This window comes from Carica papaya, chromosome 8, assembly GCF_054855325.1.
Source record: "Carica papaya isolate Zhongbai chromosome 8, ASM5485532v1, whole genome shotgun sequence".
In the NCBI taxonomy this organism is placed as follows: Eukaryota; Viridiplantae; Streptophyta; class Magnoliopsida; order Brassicales; family Caricaceae; genus Carica; species Carica papaya.
In genome coordinates, this window is record NC_142316.1 from 33,479,699 (window position 1) to 33,504,715 (window position 25,017).

Sequence of the window (25,017 nt, forward strand, 5' to 3'; positions counted from 1 at the left end):
TCATATATTTTAGTAGTGTGTAGGTTAACTAATCTGTAAATTTGGTGCGGTCCAAAAAATAAAAAAATTTTAAACTCATTTTTAGTTTCAGAATAAACATTTTAAAATTCGTAATTTGGTAAGGCATTATTAGCTTTGATACTGTAAAATCCCACTCAAATCAGCCATATTGCCATAGCTATGCTGAATTTCGGAAATTTGTAGAAAAATAATCGCGAAACGTCTCAAGCGTTCTGGCAATTAACGTCGTCAAGTAGGTGCGTTAGTGACTTCGTATCATTCACATATGAACTTTTGCGAGCAAAGGTAACGTAAAGTACAAATAACCCCGTTAAATTAGATCCCAGTACGTGAAAAAAAATAGAAAAGAAAAAAAAAATAATAATAATAAAAGGTTGAAAGTTGGTTGACAAACAGTTCCAGCATCTTGCGGCCGAATATTCAGCGTTGAGCAGTCCGCGCGCGGAGCTCAAAAGAACCTGACAGGCTGATTCTGGTATGATAACGTCTCACTTGTGCAGTTCTCTTCTTTTCTCATAGTCTCTGATTATGGAGTTTCTCTTCCGAGCAGATCTGGTCCTTTCAGTTTATTGATCGCTTACCCCATGTGGAGTTCTCTCTGGCGATCCGTTGATCGCTTCTCTCTCCAGAACTTCAAGTAACTTTCTCAATTACATCACTCGATCGCTGCTTTTCAATGTTCATTCTATGCTTATCTTTCTTGAACTATTTTCTCTGTGTTCGCCATTTGATTTTGTTCCTGAATTAGCTCGAAATTCTACTGTACTGCGAAATGCTTGCAGTCTCGAGTTGATTTCTTGTTTTTCAGTTGGTAGGTTTGAGTTCAATCTTGTTAAGTAGTTGGAAATGGTTGCTTGTAGTCTTGAGTTTCTAACATGTTGTCATATTTTGAACTTTTTGGGGTAGAAGTTGGGGTTTCATAGCCTGAACTACCTTGCCTTTGTTGGTCACTTTAGGTCACAACTTAGAGGTTTGGTTTGGAATTGAAATCACCAAATTGGAAGCACATTGTGTTAAATTCTCCCGTGCAGGGGATTAATAATGGGATTTTTTTTTTTTTAATGAAATGGTGCTATTATTGCTTTGTTTTTTAGAAATTTGAATTGGGAGGAGCATGCGATAAAGAGGTGCTTTCTAGGAGGATTTCTCTTTGCTTCCGTGCTTGTTCGAAAGACTTATGGTGCTAAATATGACTGTCTATCTGTGTTTATTCTAATTGTTGTATTGTTAAACTCTGAGCTGTTGAATGATGAATACATAGATGCTAGGCTTCCCCTACCCTGACATACACACACAAATCTTGATTACGTTTCTTGTTGTAGAATTCGTGATGTGCATTTTTATTGATATAGTTGGATGAGATATTTCAAATTACTTGGCCTCTCAACTAGGAGCTCTATGCAAGGAAATTATTATCTGCATTTTACCTTTGTTATTGTTGTATCTTCATGTTCATAAGTTTCAATTTCCTCTTTGGGAGACTCTTCAGTATTCTTGTGAGTTTAAACATGTGCAGGGGGACTTGTTTTCTAGCCACTGCTTAATCTTCAATCTGCTTTCTTTTGGACCTTTGACAATGCACTGTTTTTTTTATCCTTACATTGTTGATTTTGAACACCATTAATATTATTCTGAACTTTCTTATGAATACTTTGTTTGATCTTTATGTTGATATAGATATGTTATCAAGGAGCTTCAGCAAATCAAAGTTGTGCATAAGCATAACAGGGTAACTTAATTTGACATTTTATTTTACAGTTTTTACTTCATCTGGTATGGTAATGTAAGCTGCCGGAATTTCTTCCTACTAACCAAGTTTTCTCTTTGTTACCTCCAGGAAGTAGTAATAGACCTCCTGCAGTCAATAGTAGAGATAGTTACTTATGGTGATAGACAAGATCCATATATATTCGAGTATGCTGCCTGTTTTGAACAGCTTCTTCTGCGTGGTTATGGTTTTCAATACCTTGTTGATTCTTTCTTATGTAATCTGTTATCCTTGCAGATGTTTTATGGAATTCCAAGTTTTAGCAGAGTTTGTTCGTGTACTAAAGATCAGTAGCAAATCAAGAATTGAGGCACCATTACTTCAATATTTAAGCATAATGATTCAGAACATAAATAATGAACTTGCAATTTGTAAGATTTGTTATTTATTTGTCGTACAAAAAAACTTTTTGAATTCCCTGTAGAAAGAGATTTCGCCAATGAAAAAGCTTTCAACGCTGCCCAATATCGCTTCTTTTTCCAAAGATTGAGTCACTAATAAATTCTAACTTACTTAAATGTTTAGATTTATCTTTTTTTTGTTTTGTGTGTCAATATCTGTGCCCTTGGGTTTTGGAGGAGAGGATTTGCCGCTCTATGATATTTTTAAACACAATGGATAGAGATAACGGTTTCAGACCTTTATTCCTTGCTTTTTCCTTCTATTAAATTCCTGGTTTATTTCTCACACTGCTTCTATTTCGCATCTGAAATTATCATGCAGACTACTGTTTAAGCAATGGCTATATCAACAGCATAATAACTCATCCATATGAATTTAATGGGGGCGACCTGGCTTCATATTATGTGTCATTTTTAAGGTTGTCATGTCATTCTTTCTCTATCCTCATAAATATTTTTATGGCATTCTTATGTCTTTCATCTGCTGCATTGTTCCAGTTTGTATTTTCTTTCTCTTTCGTGTTTCATTACTTTCAACTGCCTATTAGATGCAGAAGTAAATCTTCCTGATTACTTCCTATGCGCTCATTTCTTCTTTCTTAAATCAGAGCCGTAAGCAGCAAAGTAAACAGAGACACACTTTGCCTTCTTGTAAAGGTTCAAGGGGTAAGTTAAAATCTTTCTCTTAGAAATCTTGCCAATATATTAGTTCAGCAAAGTTCTTGGAGGGATGTTACTATAATAAATTAAGCTCATGGCTTTTTTTGCCCATGGGGAATGCTGTTTTGGAGGTCACTTTATTGGATCAATATACAGTGATCAGTACCTAACCATCCCTCTTTTATCTGCAGTTCTCCAAGCAAAGCTACCATCTAATATTAGATGATATTAGATAATATGCTTATTCATGGATTTTGCATGAATTCAAAACAAATGGATGAACGAGCTTATTTTAGATGGTTCCTTGTAGGGCATTTGATAGGTACAATCATTTCTATTTGTCACAAATTTGATGCATCAGTAAATTATGACTTGTTTAGAAATCAAAGCGCAACGATATGGAATATGAAGATCTTCTTTTCTGTTTTCATCTATTTTAGGAAAAGACAACTTTTCATTGTACTGGGGCAAAGGGGGGAAGGTGTGAAGACATGTAAGAGATGCATTTAATTATGAAAAATGGCTTGGCCTGTGAGGTGCAGAGGGCAGCCTTTTGAAAAATATGTGAGAGCCCCTTATGGTCTATGTGACGAGAAGAATCCACCTTATTAATTGCTGAGTTCTATGCATGCTCTCTGGCTGTTTATATTTTTTTGTCAGGCTGATCAAGGTTTGGCTTTAATGTCTGAACTACCTTGGTACTGATGCAGTTTACATTTTTTTTTTTTCCTGGAGATGTGGTGGTGCTATCCCTCTGTTACAGGCCAATTATCCCTTGATACATGACCAAATCTTGACATTATCATTTAAGATAACTTGCAAGACTAACAAATCTTGGCTTTGTTATTTAAGCTAACTATATTTCTCTAGGTTTTGTTACACAACTTCTGTTTAATTTAAAACTCCAAGAAACACCAAGACTTCTTTACTCAAGTCAAATAACTTAATGGAAAAAGATACCCATTATTTTTACAACAGCAACCAACCACTGCCACCACTAGTCATAATAACCACAGGAACACTTCCAGCGATTGGCTGCCATCATCAGCAACTACTGTCCATCTGAAAATGCATATACATGGTTTGACTAGTTTTTAGTCAGATTTGTGCAAGAAACTGTTCCCAGATACAGCTGACAATATGGGAGGTCTCCGACCTGATCTGGCTGGTGGAGTGACTGACTAACTTCAGTTGGCATTTTGACTTCGTTATGCAATCTGGCTGGCTAGTCATTTTTTAATTTTTAGTTCATTTTTGTATGAAACTGCTTAATGGTATTTGTGGAAGGTAGAAGGCTCTGGGGTTTGGCTCATAATCTTTTGGGAAAAGGTTGGGATGGTATCTATTTGCTCAAAAGCAAGAAGAAACCACTACCCTAATTCTCAGTGCCATCTTTTGAACCATATGGGGAAAAAGAAATATTTGCATATTTGAGGGTATCGTATCTATTTTTTAGTATTAGAGATCACTGGTTCAGAATATTCTTTTAGAGGTTAGTCTATCTGAAATGGGTAAAGACTTAGGTGAGCTCATTGATTTTTTGGCTGAATCCCTTGTAATTCTTGTCTCTCTTTCTTTTGCTTTTGTACATGGGTTGCACATGCATCCCTTCGGTGCTTCTTTATGATATATATATATATATATGTTTTCTCCTCTCAAAGAAATTATTACTATTATTATTTAAAATATTACAAAAAATTTCTATATTTTGTTCTTATACCTGTTCCGGTAGTTTTACAATTTGTTTTCCTCTACTAATAGCATCTATAAGTCATACTATTATAAAACCAAGCCAAATTTTCTTGCTCTGGAAGCTACTGTAATTTTATCTTTATTTGAAATTCTTTTGTGGGAAACCATTAACATGCCTTCATTAAATCGTATTTCATCCCTTCAATTCTTCACCTAGACCTGGCCATACAGTGTGGATTTGAGATTTGTGGCATCTGCACTTGCAAATCCTTTTCTTTACCCATCTTACCTACAATTCTACCATCTGGAATGTGGTATCACTTTTGTGTTTTGGGAGCTGAATGCTCTTGCAAATGCAAAGCTATTTGTTGGAACAACTGTCCTTAACCAACTAACATGAATGATCTGATTGAGGCATGTAGACTGACTTGGACTCTCATCTACGGATGTGTGCTTAATGTGTTTTGACAGGTCTGAGTCCTATAGCCACCTATTTTTGCCATGTGATCTGACCTGGAGGCTTTAGGCTAGGCTTTTTGATACTTTTGGTGCAAACTGGTCTCTCATTCACGTCTTTAATGTTTTATTTTTTCATCCTTTTGGATTTGTAAAACAAGTAGAGTAGAATTCTCAAGAGGGGCTTTCTTTACTGTGGTTAGAAGTTTATGGTTTCTTGGCTGTTTAAGACTGTTCCCAACCACTTCTATTCTTTGGCATATGATGGCTTTTTTGGCATTATCTTGGACCATGGCTCATGACCTCATTTGAGACGCCTCTCTAGGTATCTTGTAAAGAGATCGGGAAGCAGTTTTCTACTCAATTTTGTTTTTCTTTCCTTTCCTCATTTTTCTTTATGTTTTAGAGGAACTATATTTTTTCTCTTCTCCTTTTAATGACATTTCTTCTTTTATAAGAAATATAACAAGTTAAATTGTAAATAATGAAGAGCTGCTTCAGTTCAGTCCAAACAGTAACTAAATAACAATTTGGCCAAGGGCTTTATTTCTTTCTGTGATCATGTCTGCAGGATGCTGTTGTTTCATTTCCTTTATACAGTGAGGCTCTTAAATTTTCTCGCCATAGTGAAAAGATGATCCAGACAGCTATACGTGCTTTGAGCCTAAGTATATATAACGGTATTCTACTGGCTTTATCTCTCCATCAGTCTCGCACATGTTCATGTTCTCATCTGGTCCACGCAAGCACTAACAGAATGAACATTGATTAATGATTACAATATACTTGTTATGTTCTCAGTCCCTGACTGTGATTGCTTATGCAGTTATGGATGACATGGTCTATCAATTTGTAACGACTCCTCCTGTCTCAGCATACTTCTCAGAGTTGGTGTATAGCTTTAGAGATATGTGCATTCATCTAGACGCCCTTGTTTGTTCAATCAAGTATGCTTCTTTCAACTGGGTAAAATTATGTATTGTATCACCAATTATAATTTGGAAGTTGCATGCCTTACTATTATTTTAAGGCAAATAACTTGCCTGATGCAGGGAGAAATATGCTCATAAAAGAGAAGAAATAGTTCTACAAACTGAGAAAATCGCTGATGACCTATTCTACTTCAAGGATATTCTTTCTGTTGGTGATCCATGTTTGAATAAACTTGTTAACCAAAATCTTTTCAAGTTGCTTGTTTTCCCTATATTGCTCCCATTGCTGCAGCCAAGTTGGAGTAACGTTAGTTCTTCTTTGTCTCAAGCTCCTTTCTTTGTATTTTTTTTGTCATTCGAATAAAGTAGGCACATGGAGACTTCTGAGAAATGGAGGTACAGCTTACTCATATAGTTCTATGTGTTTATTAAGAATATGCTTTCAAACAGGCAGAAGGCTGAAAAGTTTTAGATTCAATAATTTTGAAACTCAGTCATAAGTTTATCATAGTACTATCATTGTCATAATTATCCACATTCCCTAATATGGGTTTATAGGTGAAGTCTCTTGACTGTTCCCAGGTTTAAGTCCCTGGAAAAGTTTGAGAATAATTTAGGGTACCATTAATCTTCTGCCAAATTAAAAGGGCATCCAGTTAGTAGTGAAACAGCAAAAATGGCCGGATTATAACAATGAAAATGAGTTGATTGGAAAGCATGGATACATCTTATTCCAGCATATCATAAAAATTTGTGCTTTTGCTTCAGGACTCAATGATATCTGCTACCAGTTCTTTATATATATTTTCGCATCTTCTTCAAGTTGTTGGAGGAAAATTCATGATTAATTCAATTGCTAGCATTCTTCTGTATCCTTACATCATGTTAAGCATGACAGACGCAACCCAAGGAGATACTGCTGACCGGTGTAGTCATTTAGATTCTTTTCACAACCTTTTGAATGGTTTGGAAATGATGGAATGTCCTGATCCTAAGTCAAGGGAAGCAGAAAATAGAAAGGGGAGCAACATATTTGAGCATATGCCTGAGAACATATCGAGCAATTCTTATTTTGTCAAGGACTTTGGGGACGATAATGTATGTATGGAAAGGTTGGTATATTACCAGTTTTATAGTATTGTTTTCATGTTTAATTGATGTTAGATTAGCGCATTATCAAGATGAGGAAAGAGATATTCTTACCAATTCTCTGCATTTCATCAAGCCTAAGAGTAGTTGGCACTTGGGCTGCAATTGATTCTTCCAGCAGTTGGACAATTAAGTGTCTTTGACCTATTTTAATTGCATAATATCTGTTCCAAGATATAGTTTTGAATACAGGTTTCATTCCTTTGGTGCCACATTAATTACTTATAAAAAAAATATTGTTTCATAGGATAAGTTGAGAACAACTAGATATATGTAATCTTCACAACTTTGCTTATAATTTGAAGGGAGAGTGGCAAGAAACTAATGATGGAGATTGTGTATAACCAGTAATAGAGTCTATATAGTCATGATCCATCATCTATGTAGCAAGTGGTGCTTCAAAGTCTCTGTTATGGACGCAATTGTAGGGTATAAATACGGAAGATAAGATAACGACTAAATAGGAAGGTGAAATTCAATTAAATATTGAATTCTAATTAATATTAGATTTCTAAATAATTAGAATCCTAATTAGTATTAGATTTCTAAATAGTTGAAATTCTAATTAATATTAAATTCTTAAATAATGTGTAATTTTTCATTAGTATTGGATTTCTAAATAATGTAGGATTTTTAATATTTTAATAAAATATTTTTAATTAGATTTAGATTTATAATTAGATTAAGATTTTTAAATAAAAATTATAATCTCTGTATAAAAGAGTATACTTGTTATTAATAAAAATAAGTTAGAATATTATTTTAAAATATGGAATTGAAATTCTCTCTAACTAGATCCAATGTAGTAATTCCATTTGATGAGCTGTAATATATTTTCACAAAATAAATCACATTCGCAATAAGAATAAGGATGATAACCATTTGTTAGAATACGACTTTATTGTTAACTGTCCAGTGAGAAGATTCTAGTCCCGAAATCATAACAAATTGGTATCAGAGCCAAATACAATGGATGAGCGAGGATTGCGTGAGGAATTGAAAATCTGGTAGCTAAAATAGAGGCTCGAATGGATGCTAAGCTACGACAACTATCTCAACAAATGAAAACTCTTTTTCAAATAATCATCCAGTCACGCGATAGAGATTTAGACGGCGGAACATAAGCCGACAACAATAACACAATTCAATCTGGTCATGCTGACAACCAATCAAAATTGCACGCTACAAGCATAGAGCTGAGAAACAGAGGAATTAACCCACGCTACACTAAGCTGGACTTTTTCCACCTACGATAGAACAAAAGATCCTTTGATATACCTCAATCAATGCGAGCAATTCTTTGCTAATCAACGGACTATTGCCTTCGACAAGGTTAGTCTAGTAGCTTTTCAAATGATAGGAGAAACCCAACTTTGGTACTCTAAACTATAACAGGAAGAGTCGGACATGGTATGAAAACATTTGTGAAGTGTTGCACTCTATGTTTTGGACCGCCATTGCAAAGCAGTCCATTGGGCGAATTGATCAACCTTAAGCAAACGGGCTCACTTGAGGAGTATCAACGACAATATCAGAGGTTGTTGGCACGAGCCTTTACGGTACGCCGTGATTGGTAAATTAATTTTTTCACAGCAGGATTGATCAATTCTCTCCGTTTAAAGGTCGAGATGCAACCACCCACTACTCTTATGCACGCAATGAGCATAGTCAGAGTTTTTGAAAGAAAACAACAGTTATGTGCTATGATCGAACACAATTATAGTGATTCTTCTCAGTTCAAGATCAAGCCTAACAAGTCAGTTCAAAAAATACTGGCTCCATAGGGCAATAATATTATGACACAATATGATAACCTTTCTCTCCAATTATAAAAAAACTAATAAGAGTAGAGATGGTAGAAAGGAGGTTGAAGGAGCTGTGTTATAACTGCGATGAACCGTTTGTTTTAGGTTACTATTGTAAAAAACTATTTTGCCTTGAGATTGAATGCGACACTAGACGACAAGAAAAGACCAATGAATCAGTTATATCTATATTTCAAGCTCGATGACAAATTTAATGATTAGGAGGGGAGTAATGTTATGGACGCATTTGTAGGACACAAATATAGAAAGCAAGATAACGATTAATTAAGAAGGTGAAGTACAATTTAATATAGAATCCTAACTAGTGTTAGATTGCTAAATAGTTGGAATTCTAATTAGTATTTGATTTCTAAATAATATGTCATTTTCCATTAGTAGTGTATTCCTAAATAATATAAGATTTTTAATATTTTAGTAAAGTATTTTTAATTAAATTTAAATTCTTAAATATATTAATATTTTTAAATAAAAATTGTAAGCTCTATATAAAGGAGTATGTTTACTATTAATAAAATAAGCCAAAATATTATTTTAAATTACTAGATTGGAGCTCTTTCTAACGAGTTTCATTTGATGAACTGTAATATATTTTCACAAAATAGATTGCTCTCACAATAAAAATAAGGATATCAACCCTTTGCTAGAAAATGATTTTGTTGTTAACTGCCCAGTAACAAGATTCTGGTCACAGAATCATAATAGTCTTCAAGAGGTTAATTTGTACAAATTCCTTGTTCTTCCATTTTCTTACTTTATGGGAGGATAGATGTTAAAAACAATTTCTAATTTGATAAAAAAATGAAATAGGGAAGATGAAGGATTGAGAATGATAGTGGAGAAGGAAGAATCTAGATTGCCATGAAGACAAAGAAAGAAAGTGACGGTGGAGAAATAGAGAAATAAAGGACCTGGAAAGCCTTCGGGCAGTATGAGAAGAAGAATAAGGAAAATGGCAATGAAAATGAAGAGAAAGAAAATGCCGGTGAAGAGGGAGAGAAAGAAGAAGAATATGGAGAAGATGGAGTCAGCAACAAAGGCTATATATATACTTAGGGGTGTACGTATATGTGCATGAAAAAAGAAAAGAAAGAAAATAAAACAGGCTGCATGTATGACTCCTTTGCTAAGTAAAAGGCCCTTCCATCACAACAACTTTTTTATCTTTCTTCTTTAATCCTCGAAGTTCCTTTATTTTTTGTTTAGCCTCCATACTTTACTTTCTTTGCATCCCCAATCAACTTTTACTACATAATTCAATCCCCAAGATTCTAACAATAGAAAGTTATTTATGTTTCAAGCAACTGCTTGTTAGGTTTGAGAGGAACTCCTTGGAGGTATTTGAGATCTGGATAACATCCCATGGGAGCTAACAATATTTCTGTCCCTATGTTTCTTCTTTTGTTTTATTTACTTGTTCTGTTGGAAATTATTTTATTTTTATTGGGGTGGTAGGAATAGAATGATAATCTTTCTTATAGACTTTTTGTGGTGCAGCTGTGGAATACTTGCTTATGTTTACTCTGAAAACCAAAGTATATTGCTGGCGTCTCTCTTTTTATTGCTTATTCTAGCAGAAAGCAAAGGTATTATATATATAGGTGAATCACTTGAAATAAATTTTTCAATGCATAACTTTATATATTTACCTCTTTTTGCAGATCTTGAAAATTTTCTGGCTTCAGTAATTGGATCAAGACATATGCAGGGTTTGATGGTACATGTCAAATCCAATGCGCATTCATTTAATTTTTGTTAGCATATACATCCAACCAGGACTATCCTGACCATCTAATCTCATTTATATTTTTGACCTCAGTCCTGTGACAAATCAGTCCCAACAATGGCAGATGAGGGTATTCTCACGAGATGTATGCCTCAGGTATATGATCATGCAGCTATTGGTAACATTTGGTAAAATGAAGGAACAAAACAGATAGAGTTCAATGGTATAATATCGGCCTGAACAAGATATGTAGTGGTATGTTTAGCATATATGGGATTGGAGTGAATGCAAATTTGTTGCGCTAACTGTTTGGTAATGAACCAAACTGTCCATTGTACTATCTCTTGTTTAATTTTAATTTTTCATGACTAGAGAAATTGTGAAAAAAATATGAGAAGAAAAAAAAAATCTCTATTTCTGAATTGATAATACATGGTAATACATGATAATTCTAGAGCTTTTGAGGGTAAAGTTAATGATTTGTATAGTTTGAGAGATAAGTGGTTGCATTATTTTGGATTTTTATTGTTAGGGCATGATATGATTAGTGATGTGAATTTTGGGTATATTATTGATTCACTAACAACATTGTAAAGTTTTTGTACAGGAGTGGTACTCCCGATTTTTTAGTACCATATTAATATTATTTCACATTTTTTATTTAAAAAAAAAAAAATACATGGTATGATATAGTAGGTTATAAGAGAAAAAAATAGGAAACTTACTCATTCCTAAATGGGACACTAACTCATTAGGAAACCTAACCTCCTAATCTCTTTTCAGCATATCTATATCTTGACACTCCCCCTCAAGCTGAGGAATAGATGTCTTCCATTCCCAGCTTGAATACAAGATAATGGAAGTTCGAACTGTTCAGCCCCTTTGTTAGAACATCAGCTACTTGACGTTCTAATGGAACATAAGATTTATACACTAACTCTTCCTCCAATTTTTCTTTGATGAAATGTCTATCAATTTAAATATGCTTTTTCCTATCGTGTTGTATAAGATTATGAGAAATATTGATAGCTGATTTGTTGTCACAATAAAGCTTCATAGATCCTTCCCATTTGACTCTCAATCATTTAGAATAATCTTCAACCAAAGTAGCTCATATAATCCCTGAGCAATAGCCTTAAACTTTGATTTTGCGGATGATCTTGCCACCGCATTATGTTTCTTGCTCCTTTATGTTACCAGATTATCTCTAAAAAATGTACAATAACCTGTAGTTGATCTTCTATTAATTAGGGAACCTGCATAGTCAGTATTGGTGTAAGCTTCTAGAGCAACAGTGTCGTTCTTCTTGAACAAAATTTTTTTCCCTGGATTGCCTTTCAAATAATGCAGTACTCTGTAAACAACTTGAAGATGAGGTTCTCTTTGATCGTGCATGAATTGACTAATCACGCTCATTGAGTATGCTATGTCAGGCCGAGTGTGAGCAAAGTATATGAGTTTTCTGACCAATCTTTGGTATATTCTTTTATCAATAGTTGGTTCTTCTTTAGCTTCTTCCAACTTATGGTTTGGGTCCATTGGTCTAGAAATTGGTTTACACTCAATCTTCCTTGTTTCTGTCAATAGATCAATCATGTACTTTTGTTGCGATATGAAGATTTTTTGGATGAAATGTGTCACCTCAATACAGAAGAAATACTTCAGTTTTCCCAGTTCTTTTATTTCAAATTCTTTTGCTAGTCTCTGATTCAGTTCCTGCTTCTCTCTCTCATCATTTCTAGTCACTAAAATATCGTCCACATAAACTAGAAATACAGTTACTCTCCCTACAGCTGAATGTTTAATGAAGAAAGTGCAGTCACCTTGGCTTTGTTTATATCCCGACTCCTTTATGACTTTTGCAACTCTCCTAAATCATGCTCTAGGAGATTGTTTTAACCTATATAGAGCCTTTTTCAGCTTGCATACCTTGTTACATGTGTCCCCCTCAAATCCCGATGGGATATTCATGGATATCTCTTTATCTAAATCCCCATAGAGAAATGCATTTTTAACATCATATTGTAGAAGTTGCCACCTAAAGTGGACAACCAATGACAATAGAATTCTCATTGTATTCATTTTTGCAATTAGACCAAAAGTCTTCTGATAATCTACCCCATAAGTTTGAGTATACACTTTAGCCACCAATCTTGCTTTATATGTCTCAAGGGATCCATCAGCCTTATATTTCAGTGTGAAAATTCATTTACAATCAATAATATTTTTCTCTTTTGGTTTATCAAGAATCTCTCCTGTTTTATTCTTTTCTAATGCACTTATCTCTTCTCTCTTAGCATTCCTCCATTCTCTTTTTGACAATGCTTCAGAAACAGTGTTAGGGACAGTAATGACGTTTAAACTTACAATGAACTCTTTGTGGGGCGGTGATTGGTGCTTAAGAGAGACATAGTGAGATAGTAGGTAAAGCGGTCATTTAGTGCATTCTCTGGTACCTTTTCTCACAATAATAGGAAGGTTTAGGTTGTCTTTTGAATTATCAGGTGTTTCAACAGATTGTGTATGTAAAGGTGGATAAGATCTTACTGTATCTCATTTCCAGAGTCTGGGTTGGATTCTTGGACTTGGATCAGTTCTAGAACGGCCTTTCTCCTTGAATACACCTGAGTGAACCTTGGTAAATTTTGATTTGCATTGGTAGGGACAAGTGGTGACACGGGTTCAGCAGCAGAATTGAGTGACTTAGATGTGATTAGGTCAGAGGTCTCGGATTCAACAGCGTGGGCTGGAACTTGAGAAAGGTCAAGAGTTTTAATTGGTTCAAAAGACTCACAAGTACTATCTTCCATCATTGAAATCTCCCCCTGAAGAGAGGACTTGGAAAAAAAAGGTTTTATTTTCTGTGAATGTGACATCTGCAAAGATGTATAATTTTCTGGATGAAGGGTTGTAACACTTGTATCCCTTTTGAGTGGATCAGTAATCAAGAAAAATACATTTTATGGCTCAGGGATCTAGCTTGCCTCTTTGTTGGTTGTGGATGTGAATAAAGGCAGTGCACCAAAATACTCTGGGTGTTAGGCCATTTGAGATTTTGAAGTGAGGGTAAAAACTATTAAGGATCTTTATGGGACTTTTGTTGTCTAACACATATAAGGTGTGTGGTAGTAAGAACAACCTCTCTCCAATAGGACTTAGGAACATTCCCTTGAAAGAGTAAGACTCGGGTGGTATTAAGTAAGTGCCCATTTTTCCTTTCAGCTACCCCATTTTGCTGAGGTGTGTTAACACATGAAGATTCATGGATGATGCCCTGTGATTGAAAATAGAGTGACAAAATCAAGTTGAAGTAGCCTCTAACATTATTTGTCCTAAAACTTTTTATTTTAACCCCAAATTGGTTTTGAACCATTAAATGGAAGTTGGGTATAACAATGCTAACATCAGATTTTTGTTTAAGAAGAAAGAGCCAAGTAACTTGAGTGCAATCATCAATTAAGAATACAAACCAACGAACTCCGAAAACATTTGGTATTATAAAAGGACCCCATATGTCACTATGAATTAAATGAAAAGGATGAGAGGTTCTTTTATTGTTGATAGGAAAAGATACACGAGCATGTTTTGCTAATTCACAAGTGTTATAATGAAATTCAAACATATCTAATCTATGGAACAAATGAGAAAACACGTCTTTTAAAACCCTAAAAGATGGATGACCTAGGCATAGGTGATATAGCAAAATGACATCTTTATTTGTGGAACTGAAGAAAACCAAGGACAAACTACTTTTACCGTTTTTTGATGATTCAAGGTGGTAAAGACTGTTTTTTTCCTTAGCAAGTCCAATCCTCCTCCCCAAGTGCTGATCCTGAAAAACACAATAAGAAGGGAAAAAGTGACATAACATTTAAGATCATGGGTTAGTTTTTGAATGGAAATTAAGTTGGTTGATAGCTTCGTACATGGAGGACATTTTTAAGGGTAAGGGTAGGTATGATATGTATATCTCCGAACCCTACAACAGTAGCTAAAGAGCTATTGGCCACTAAAATTTTCCTGTTACTCGGGCATGAGGTATAGGTGTGAAAGAGTTGAGGTATGGGGGTCATATGATTTGTGGTACTAGAATCTATCATCCAAGAATTAGCATATAATGTTTCCGAGGCATTCATACAAAAAGAGAACGAAAGTTTACCTATAAGAGCCAGAGAACAAGTTCCAGGATGTTTCCCAAGAGATCCCAGTAGGTTTCTGAGCTTCTCAATTTCTTCATTATTGAATCCCCTGTTGCTGAATTTTTCTCAGTTTTGGGTTGCTCTACCATATGTGCCTGAGGCTTTTGTTGCCCCCCACGATTTTCCCAGTCTCGACTTGGTGGCTTACATTCAATTTCCAACACTTCTCTTTTGTGTGCCTCGGTTTCTTGCAATAGGTGCACTAGAGATTGTCCTTGTTCTCCTTCCACTTGTTTTCTCTACCGGGGTGTTGAGTTAGATTACCCTTTCCTTTCTCATGATGATCTATTTTTGCTATTAGGGCTGACTCATTCACGGTTTGTTGTGTTTGAAGCATAATACTCATTCGGCTTTATTCTGCTTGAATCAATGATATTATCTCTTCTAGAGGAGGGGTGTCCTCCTTGCTAAGGATTTGGTAACTAATATGATCGAATTTAGAATTCAATCTAGCCAAAAAATCATAAACTCGGTCTTTTTCAATGAAGTTCTTCAAGATGACAATATTCTCGGGGTGTTTCATCTTAAAAACTCGGTAATGATCAAGTTCTTGCCACAGGTTTTACAGCAGGTTTGCATATTCTATGACAGATTTGTCTCCTTGCTTAGTAGCCGCAGTTCTTACCTTGATCTCGTACACTTAAGCAGCATCATGAGTCTTCGAATATGGTGACGAATGAAATCCCAAATTTCCTTTGCTGTAGCAAAAAACATACAAGTATCACTAATTATGGGATCCATAGAATCCCATAGCCAAGACATTATCATGGAATCCTCCTCATCCCATGCTTGAAATGATGGGTCATCCTTTGCCGGTCCCGTTCCAAGAAGGTGATTAAGTCTCCCTTTGCCCTTAAGGTATGTGCGGACAAATTGAGACCATTTGAGATAGTTCTTCCCATTAGGTCTATAGGAGGCCTGAATATTCTGCAATTCTCCAATTTTCTGAACAGAGTTGGACTCTTCGGATGGATTTGAATTGCTGGAGGCAGTGGTGTCGGTGGTTTGGGAGGTTGACATGATGAAGAAAGGAAATCAGCAGCAATTAAGACTGCCCAAACGGGAATTAAAGAAGAAGGAGAAATTAAAAACAAGATCAGCAATGATGGCTGAAAGGAAGATCGTTTAACAATTAAGGCTGAAGAGAAAAGAGACAGATTTCCATAAAAGAGCTTAGAGCTTTGATAACATGTGAGGAAATATGAGAAGAAAAGAAAGATTTCTATTTCTGAATTGATAATACATGGTATTATATAGTAGGTTACAAGAGAAAAAAATAGAAAACTAACTTATTACTAAATAAGACACTAACTCAACAGGAAACCTACTCATTCCTAAATAGAACACTAACTCATTAGGAAACCTAACCTTCTAATCTTTTGCTAGCATATCTATATCTTGACAATATCTGTATTTAGAAATATATTCAATTCCATACTATTTTTTTTAAATTGATATTATTTTGTTTTTAATAATTAATTTTAGAATATACTACCTAATGTGTCAAATATTTAAGTAACCAACACTGTTACTATAATTCATCATTACCATAATTTTAGCCATAAAAATCTAGAAAAGATATTGTAATTATTATCAAAATATCTGAACTATTACCATAATATTTGAAAAGAAAAAGCACAGTGATGGGGAATAACTAGTGTTCTTGTGCTATCCTTTTGCATTAGAAAAAATAAATAACAAAAACAAAGAACCCAAATAATGTCGAGATATTGTTTCTTCAAGTTGACCAATGCATTAATTTTTCTTTTTAAGAACAAATTAGGATAAAGACAAAAAAATGGGAGGAAATAAAACATACCAGTATGCAGCAATTGAGAAGAAAAAGTAGTTACTGCAGCTTAAAATGGAGAAGATTTGAAGACAAAAAAGTAAGCTTTTATTTGCAGGGCAAAGGACATACTCATTGATATGTAAATCAATGATATGTAGATACATCATTGTAGATATCCCAGAAATCTGTCTCCATGTTCATTGTAGATACCAGAAATCTGTCTCCGAGTCTATTGTACATATCTCATTGATATGTAAATCTTCTGTATATGGATGGTACCCTCTTGGTGCTTATCTTAATACATTTCTACATTTTTATCTTAAAAAAAAAATTATGGAGGGCAAAGGATAGTTTAGAAATAAGAAAAAAAAGTATGTGTTTTGGTGTTTTAAAATTTTACTTTTTTGCAACTGTTCTTGGAACAAATTTGTTCCACCAGAAAGAGGAAAATTTTTTTGTCTCATTTTTGTACTTTCTTATTTTCCCTGTAGCTCATATTTTGGTTCTAAACACAGGATTGAACTTCTGTATTCCGATAGGCTATCTTTGTTTCTTGTTTCCAGTTCATGTACAGTGTGTTAAAAAGTAATACATTTCATTTATGGTTTCTAGGTGAGATATGCTAATTTGGCTCTATCTCTGATTCTACTCCAACCTTGTGTCCCTTCTGTGCAACTTTTCAAATGTCATCTTAAAGTTCTCTCTCCCTCATTTTTTCTGTTTACAGATAATAAATGCCTTGTTGACGAGTTTAGCCTGCCAACCACCTTTTCCTGCACTAGTACAGTGGCATACAGGGTGGTTTCTGCGGAAGCTATTACTACATGTAAAGACGGTTGATGATCATAGTCTTCACCTATTCAGTGTAAGGATTTAACTGATATATCACATAAACTCTATATTAGTATGGGGGCATCTATCACTTCCATGCCTTGCCTGTCTGGTTTATGCATACATGGATTGCTAGCACTTTACTTTCTTTTGATCCAAGAGTCTCAGCTAGCACAGGTGATGCAGGCAAAGTTAAGAGTTTCCTAGGAAATTATTGCTTTATTGTTGTTATTATTTAGGTCAACTATTCTGGTCTTCTATTGCTTACTAACCAAGAAATTATTCTTTAGCTGGATTATTTTGCTTTGGTAGTTTTACATATCTGAAATTCCTGTGTTATTGTATAGGATTATATATTCTATAGATGGAGAGGCTTAGCACTGTAACTATAGCTTTCAGAAAAAAAATTTCCTGCCTTTTTATTTTTCTGGTTTAGTTCAGGATGATACAAGCCCTTGATTATACAGCCTATTACCCTACTTTGTTTTTCCTTTTGAATAATTTACTTTCACTATGAAGGTTTTCAGATTACTTTTGTGGTCAAGTGTTTAAAGCATATTTTGGTTTTTAAAAAAAGCCATAAAGTGTTTGAATCATCCTTAGAAATGTGAAAAGCTCGAGCGCTTTTAGTTTCTGAAAAAAGTTTCGAAGCCAGTTTTTTAAGAGATCTAAAAAATGGAAAACAAAAGCTTTTTTGACTATTGTTTTTTACCAAAATACCTCTTGTCAAAACAAATGAAAAATAAAATATCACATATCTGCCTCTTATTTGATAACTTTAATTATTTGTTTTTGTAATAAACATAACTAATAGTCACACGACTAATAAATATTCTAAACAGTAAATTTTAAGTGAGAACAAAACAAGAGTATCCCTATGTTGGTAAACTTTGTCAAAAACTCTCTCTAAGTTTTGTCAGCATAGGAAATAAATTTAGAGAACTTTTAACTGAATGACGAATTAATTTTTTTTTTCTGTTTTGGTAATATTACTAAGTCTTTACCTTAAAGCTCAAATTTTTATCACACACTTGACAGTTTATTAGAATCTAAAACAAAAAAAGGTTCAATATCTAAACACTTTTACTGCTTAAAGTTCATCTGAGCAAAAAACTTTTATGTGCGCAAAGCTCATTGGAGCTAAAAGTCTTACTAATGTTAAAGCACCAAAAATAATAAACAAATCAACGTGCATATTCTATCACTAACATATATGCAAATAACTTATATACAGATACATGAATACGTGCGCATATGCTTGTATGTTTCAAGGAAAGTAAAACTCACAAATGTTTTCATGTATGAGGCCTAAGACCTAAGCATGATTTTACCAGTTATTTTTTTAATAGAAAATTTCCTAAAAACAGTCCAAAATTTTCACAACTGAATGCACTATGTCACGTCTATTCCAGTATCGTTGGTGCTGAAAGAACTCATTTTATTCATTTATCTTTTTTAGAACTGAGTGAAAGAATACTAACTTCTCAAGTCTAAGTGTTATGTTTTCTAGTTGTGTTGACAGACTTCATATGAGCTGTCACGTCAACGTCTTCAGAAAGAACTTGATGGATGTTGGTATGATCACATCCTGGATTCGATGACAAAGGAATGGGCAAGCTGCAAAGCAGGTATTATTTCAGAACTGGTGGTCATATTTTTCATTCGTGATGCTTAAATGCATTTTATTTAGCTGGAAACATGGGTTTCAATTCTCAAATTGTGGGAGAGACATTTTGTAGGCTGCACATTCAAAAGGAGTGAAATGAGGGTGCAGTCTTCTTTATTAATGTGTGAAATTTATGAATCTTTATTAATGTTTTCTATAGTCCTTGAAGAACAATGCAAAAGTAAAGATCCCGTGTTTGTGCTGGAGGTTGCCATCTGTGAAAGCGTGACTGAAGGTTGTTTTTCACTGTTGGTTACTTTTTGTTTACCTGATATGGACAATTTCTCTGAGGATTCCACAATCTTTTCGCCTAACTGTTGATATGTCTGTCATTTCAGATGATACGAATTCATATTTTGCTTGGCAAAGGATGGTTGATGTAGTGAAGGTTCTTACAATTCACTTTCAGGATTTGCAGTTCCTAATTATTATTTCAGTGTTACTGTTCTAGCTAGGTTTTTTTTTCCCAAAGGTACTATTTGTAACTAGTTAGCTAGGTCACTCCAACATGCTAAAATCTAGTGAAATTTAGAATCTCTACTTTAGTGGGAAACTGATTTTTAGAGAAAATTAAGACATTAGACAGTTCACAATTTTTCTGTTCCTAAAAAAACAAAAAGCCTTAGTCCTTGGACATCCATGTGAAAAGGCCTTGCTGCCGAGAGTTTGTATAAATAAAAGTGCCTTTGGGGCATAAATGTTGAGAATTCTTATTCTAATTCTTTCAAATGGATTGATGTCAAAGGAGAAGAGAATTTGATTTTCTTTTGCGATTCTATATTATTGTGATACCTTTAATGCATAGCTTTAGTTTCCATTACAAACATTAAATGGATCCATTTTGAAGATCTCATTATGTGCATAATCTCTAGGTTTTCATCCTCCATCTTCAGCTCAAGGCAGTTATTTTAAAAGGAAATTTGCTTGAAGAATCTTTTTTGAAGCTGATGAACTCCCCAAAAACTGAACCTGGAAGAACTTATGTTTCAAACCTTTTATGTGCAAGCTTTGGGTCAGATGTTTCTTTAGGTTATGTATCATCTGAACAGATTTTTGTTGATCAAACGCAATTCTCCAAGATTATTTGTTTGTTAGCTCTGGACTTTGTCAATTTTTGCAGGATCTGGAATTCCTTGCAAAATTGCTTTTTCGAATGAAAGGAGCAGGGATCTGTACTTTATACCAGTGGCTAGTGGAGTATCTGGTAGATTAATCCTTGCTGAGAAACATCCATTCCGTAGTCACCGAGGAGTTGTGATTGCTATTGCTCCTTTGGCTGGTTTGAGCGTAAGATTTTAACTACTAGTCATCAGGGTCTTCTCTTCAAAGACAGTTACACAATTTGAAGTGTCCTTTAAAGTGTTAAAAAGAAAAAAAAACATCAAAATGCCCAGAACAGGCGTGACGTAACAGCACATTCTTGGAGTCTCCTGTCTATCTCTAGATACAATTAATTATCTAATTGTTTCTCTCTTTGTTTAACACAGCCAAATATAGATGGGGATCATCCGACATGGTTGCATCTTCGAATAAGAGAATTTGACCCAAGATTCAATCCAAATAAGAATAGAGGGTATTCCACAAAGACTGCCCATCCTGCTGCAGATGGGAGATGGACATTAGGTTTTCCCAGCACAAAAGCTTGCGAGGCTGCTCATTTGTTGATACTTGAGGAAACACGGAAGCACAGATCCTTTATTGAGAGCATACTTGCTCCGCTACTTCAAAGTAATTTTCTTGAAACCTTTGCCGATAGTCAAGGTAAGTGAACTTGGAAATTGAGAAAATTGAGCTGTAGCTTTGCTTGAGTAAACTACTAGTTTTCTTTGGTTGCAATATTTTTTTGTTTATTAGTTCCAATTACAATTTTATATGGTAAAAATAGTACAAGAGATAGGAAGTATATAATAGGTTCTTGTATTATTCTTGTATCGAGGACTTCTTGTATTATTCTTTTTTGATCGGCATGTAATAGTTCTATGATCCTTGAACATGAAAATGCCATTTATCCATCATTTGAATTTTCAGGCAGAAGTTTGTTTATTCATGAGTATTAGCCTATTAGATATTTTTTTTCTCTTAGTTCTGTTTGCTTTTGTTTCTCCTGCTTTTATATTTATTTTGCCTTTCTCATGCACAACTAGAATGTTGATGAGTTAAAGAGATAGGAGGAAAAAATGTGTATATCAAATTGAATGAATTGGTGGCTTGACCTTTATTCTAATTCAGAATTTGTCATTTTTTAGGTGATGTCACACAAATAATTAGTTTACTAGGCTTTTGTTGTGTAATTTGTTGTTGGTATACATAATTTTAATTTATTTAGCCAACTTTTGTTTTTTTTAGGATTTAGAAGCTTAGATACTTGCAGATATTCTCGAAAAAAACAAATTCGGAGTTTGAACTGCTGTAGGAACAAGCCATAACAGTTCAAAGAAGAATAAACTTCAAAAAACCTTAAATTGTAAAATGAAAGAAAAATTTGTAATTTATGACTCGAGCATACATAGGTAGCACCTATTTTAACTTCTTCATACAACATAAGCAATTACTAAGCTAATTAATGAGAAGCTGATAAGAATATCTATCTACGTTTTACAAATAAGAAGAGAGGGAAACATTATTGCCAACGTCTCCATAATAATCTATGCTGTAAAAGATGAAAAAGAAGGAAAACGTTTCAAAAAACGAGGTCATTCCAAGGAAGCAATATATATAATATACATATATATATATAGGGTAGAGAGAGAGAGAGAGAGAAGTTGTATATGAATAGCCTTTACAGAAATCATAAGATAGCCACGGAGTGAAGGAGATACGAGTAAGACGCAAGGAATCCTTGTTTGTCTTCTCTTAGTGAGAAGAATGAGAAGTGGGGTTTCTTGTAGCTAGCCAAAAAATAATAATAATAACGCCTCTCTCCTCGATCTCTTCTCCAATCCGTATATCTATTGGCTCTGTGTTCTTCCACTTTCTGCAGTTTGTGTGGTTGTGTTAAATTTACAGAGGGTATACCTGCAGCTTTTTTTTTCTCTGTTGAGTCTTGTAAGCGTGTGCTACTGTTGTGACCCCACTTAGCTTTCTCCCCATCTGAGCATTCTACTCTCCTTCACTTCACACTTTACTTTCCTTTTTACAATTTATATAATCAATCATCAACCCATTTATTAAAGATGAACAGACTGAAGATCTCATTCAAGAAATTGTGGTAAAAATAGATGAAATCTTAGAAGGGTATTACAGTTTGATTGCCACTCTATCCGGACTCTCCAATTTGTGATATATGCTACTCTGATTTATCTAGTATGAATTCTAGGATTAGAAAAAGTTTCATGCACTAGAATTAAGTTTGAGCGGTACCCTCAAGATGTTTACTCTAGGGTACTAATTATAAGGATCAAACCTATTAATAATCAAATACAATTAATCAGGACATGGAAGACCTCTCTTTACCAACTATCTTGTCCTTACCAACTAGATCACCTTTTTTATAGACAGCACTTTCCAATTTGTGCATGAACTTGTATTCTCTTTGAAGCATGATGAGATCAGCCATCCCCCCCCTGAAGACTAAACCATAATAATGAAAACACGAGTCCTCATAATTGTTATATATATATATATATACACACACCCACTGAAAGTAAAAAAAAAAAAAAAAGAAAAAAAAAAAAAGAAAAAAGGAAAGGTATTTCTAAATGATCTCTTCAACTGCTCCTAATTAGAAGATTAGTAGGAGGTAAAAAGCGCTAGTGATGTATCTAAATTTTGTTAAAGAATAGATGAAAAGAAACAGGGTGTTGTGGATAGTAATGATAAAATAATGCAAACTTTTTAGAAAAGCAGTGTATGGTACGTAATTCCATCACCTTTACATTAACAAATAACAAGGCTGTCATGTCAAAATTAGAGCAACTTTTTCTCCCTTATAAACCCTTTAAAGTTTAAAGTCTCTGGCCGCCCACACATATATATGCTATATATATATATCTATGTCTATATATTTATATATCTATTAACTTTTTCCCCTCTCCCTTAATCTCTCTCTCTCTCTCTCTCTCTCGTTCTCTGCCAAGTTTTTGTTCCCTCTCCTGGTTATTGCTTTCACCCACATGGCCACGTAGAGAGCAAAAGATGCTTATTTGAAGCTTAAAAGCATAAAATGAGCGGCCCTTTTGAGTAGATAATGCCATATTTTACTTTTAATGTTGCTTTATGAGGAGAGTACCTTTACTTTAAGCTAAAGAAGAAGAAAATTATATATGTATCTATATATATATTTTACATATATGGGTAGCTGAGCTATAGGTGGCTCTAATATAATATGTTCCCATGAAAAACTAATGGATTTGATAGCGAAAGAAGAGAAAAGCTATCCCCTCCAACTTTCATTTTGATTATACAAATCTTTTAGTGTCCAAATACATATTTAGTAACAGTTAACCAGTGGCTTTTGTAACAGTTACATGCTTATCTGAATAAAGTGTCTGAGAGAGAAGAGAAGTTAGGGTGTATTGTAAGTAACTGTATATATTCCTATCTGGCTCTGGCTTTCATTCAAACACTCCTTTTCTAGCATTTCAGAAAATGCTTTGCATTCAAATAATTTGGGTTCCCTTTGTATGTCTTTTTAGGCTAACAAAGATACAAACTAGCTTTTTGACTGGGGACTACTGACCATGATGCTCACTGATGAGAAAAAAAAAAAAGAATAAACGGTCCAAGATTTTGTATATTTTGCTATTCTCTGTTTGGGTCCTACCATCTACAATTTGCTCCAGTATATATATATATATATATATATTTTATTATTGATCCACTTATGCATACAACTCTCAACTCTAGCTAGCACTGTCCTACTCGTATGATTTTTTTTCTAGTTGATTAATTGTGAATTTAGGGAAAAGACAGTTTTGAATTTATTTGAAACAGTCTTAGTTTATCATAACCATTAGTCGATGGAAGAGAAGAGAAAGAGAAGGACTAGACAGGACATTGGCTTCAAAGAATTGAAAATGCAGGCATGGTGGCCCTCAAAAACATTAGAGGACACTGTAAAAAGAAACAAAGGCCTACATTCCTACATCAACTAAGGCAATAAGACTCTGAAACATTCCCAAGCACCATATATCACGAAGCTTTAATCATGTCATTTCATGCAGTCATCTCATATGAAATTGTTAGTTTTGGATCTTGGGTTATTATTATTAAACATGAATAGAGACACGCATATAGATATATCCATCTTCATATATTGCTTTTAAGTGGGTGTTTGGATATAGATGGGTATACTGTGTTTATATATATATATATATATATATATATAAAATCAGCTTTTAATCACTGTCTTCTGGTCATTGATTAGTTGTATCAATTTCCCATCACTGGCTTTCTTCAATGATTGTGGGATTATTCTCTGATCTCTTCATCCTTGGACATTCTTTTCATTGTTATATATATTTTTGTTGGGTATAAAAGAAATAATTAATTACTTTAATTTCTTTCATAGACTGAAAATAATGGCAGAATTAATTTACAGGTAAAGATTGATTTTGAAAGAGTTGTTTGCATAAAAACACAAGTAAAAGTGGAAGATGATTGAGGAATGAAAGGGAGATCTCTCGTGAGTTGTGTAAGGAAATTATGTTTTGATTAGTTTATTTTGTAAACTCCTAGAAAACTTAGAATATATATGTGGTGGTATCTTTGCTCATCTTTCTATGCAATCGCATGCTGAGAGGAATGACACCAGTATAACCATTATGATATTTTCCTGAATATTCATTATATTTTCCTGAATGTATATATATATATATATATATATGTAGAAACTCTAAATTACGTATATACATACATACGTAATATAATATGTACTTTCTAAATGGTAAAAAAAATAATAAT

General features: G+C 34.1%; 1 protein-coding gene across 3 annotated transcripts; it reads left to right on the top strand.

Annotated features, from left to right (window-relative positions):
• The first annotated feature begins 346 nt into the window (after positions 1–346).
• On the top strand, positions 347–24,896 carry LOC110810538 (protein TRANSPARENT TESTA 9-like). 3 transcript variants are annotated; one of them, XM_088209869.1, is made up of 22 exons: positions 347–496; positions 572–658; positions 1,699–1,750; positions 1,859–1,935; positions 2,027–2,160; positions 2,513–2,609; positions 2,799–2,856; positions 5,570–5,678; positions 5,825–5,945; positions 6,051–6,237; positions 6,699–7,042; positions 10,400–10,488; positions 10,564–10,619; positions 10,722–10,784; positions 17,347–17,484; positions 18,973–19,078; positions 19,277–19,351; positions 19,455–19,504; positions 19,989–20,145; positions 20,237–20,403; positions 20,604–20,877; positions 24,643–24,896. In XM_088209869.1, the coding sequence occupies exons 2-22, from the start codon at positions 606–608 to the stop codon at positions 24,657–24,659; spliced, it is 2,424 nt and encodes an 807-aa protein (XP_088065995.1). In that variant the 5' UTR covers positions 347–496; positions 572–605; the 3' UTR covers positions 24,660–24,896. The 3 variants fall into 3 exon arrangements, with proteins under 3 accessions (XP_088065995.1, XP_088065996.1, XP_088065997.1); XM_088209870.1 differs by having other exon boundaries at positions 24,656–24,896; XM_088209871.1 differs by lacking the exons at positions 20,604–20,877; positions 24,643–24,896 and having other exon boundaries at positions 19,989–20,128.
• Positions 24,897–25,017: the final 121 nt, after the last annotated feature.

Bases quoted from the DNA above. Each gene is read 5' to 3' on its own strand.
- LOC110810538 (XM_088209869.1), top strand. From the start codon at position 606: ATGTGGAGTTCTCTCTGGCGATCCGTTGATCGCTTCTCTCTCCAGAAC. The intron at 2,610-2,798 runs GTTGTCATGTCA...TTCTTAAATCAG, and splicing joins TATTATGTGTCATTTTTAAG to AGCCGTAAGCAGCAAAGTAA. The intron at 2,857-5,569 runs GTAAGTTAAAAT...TCATGTCTGCAG, and splicing joins TTCTTGTAAAGGTTCAAGGG to GATGCTGTTGTTTCATTTCC.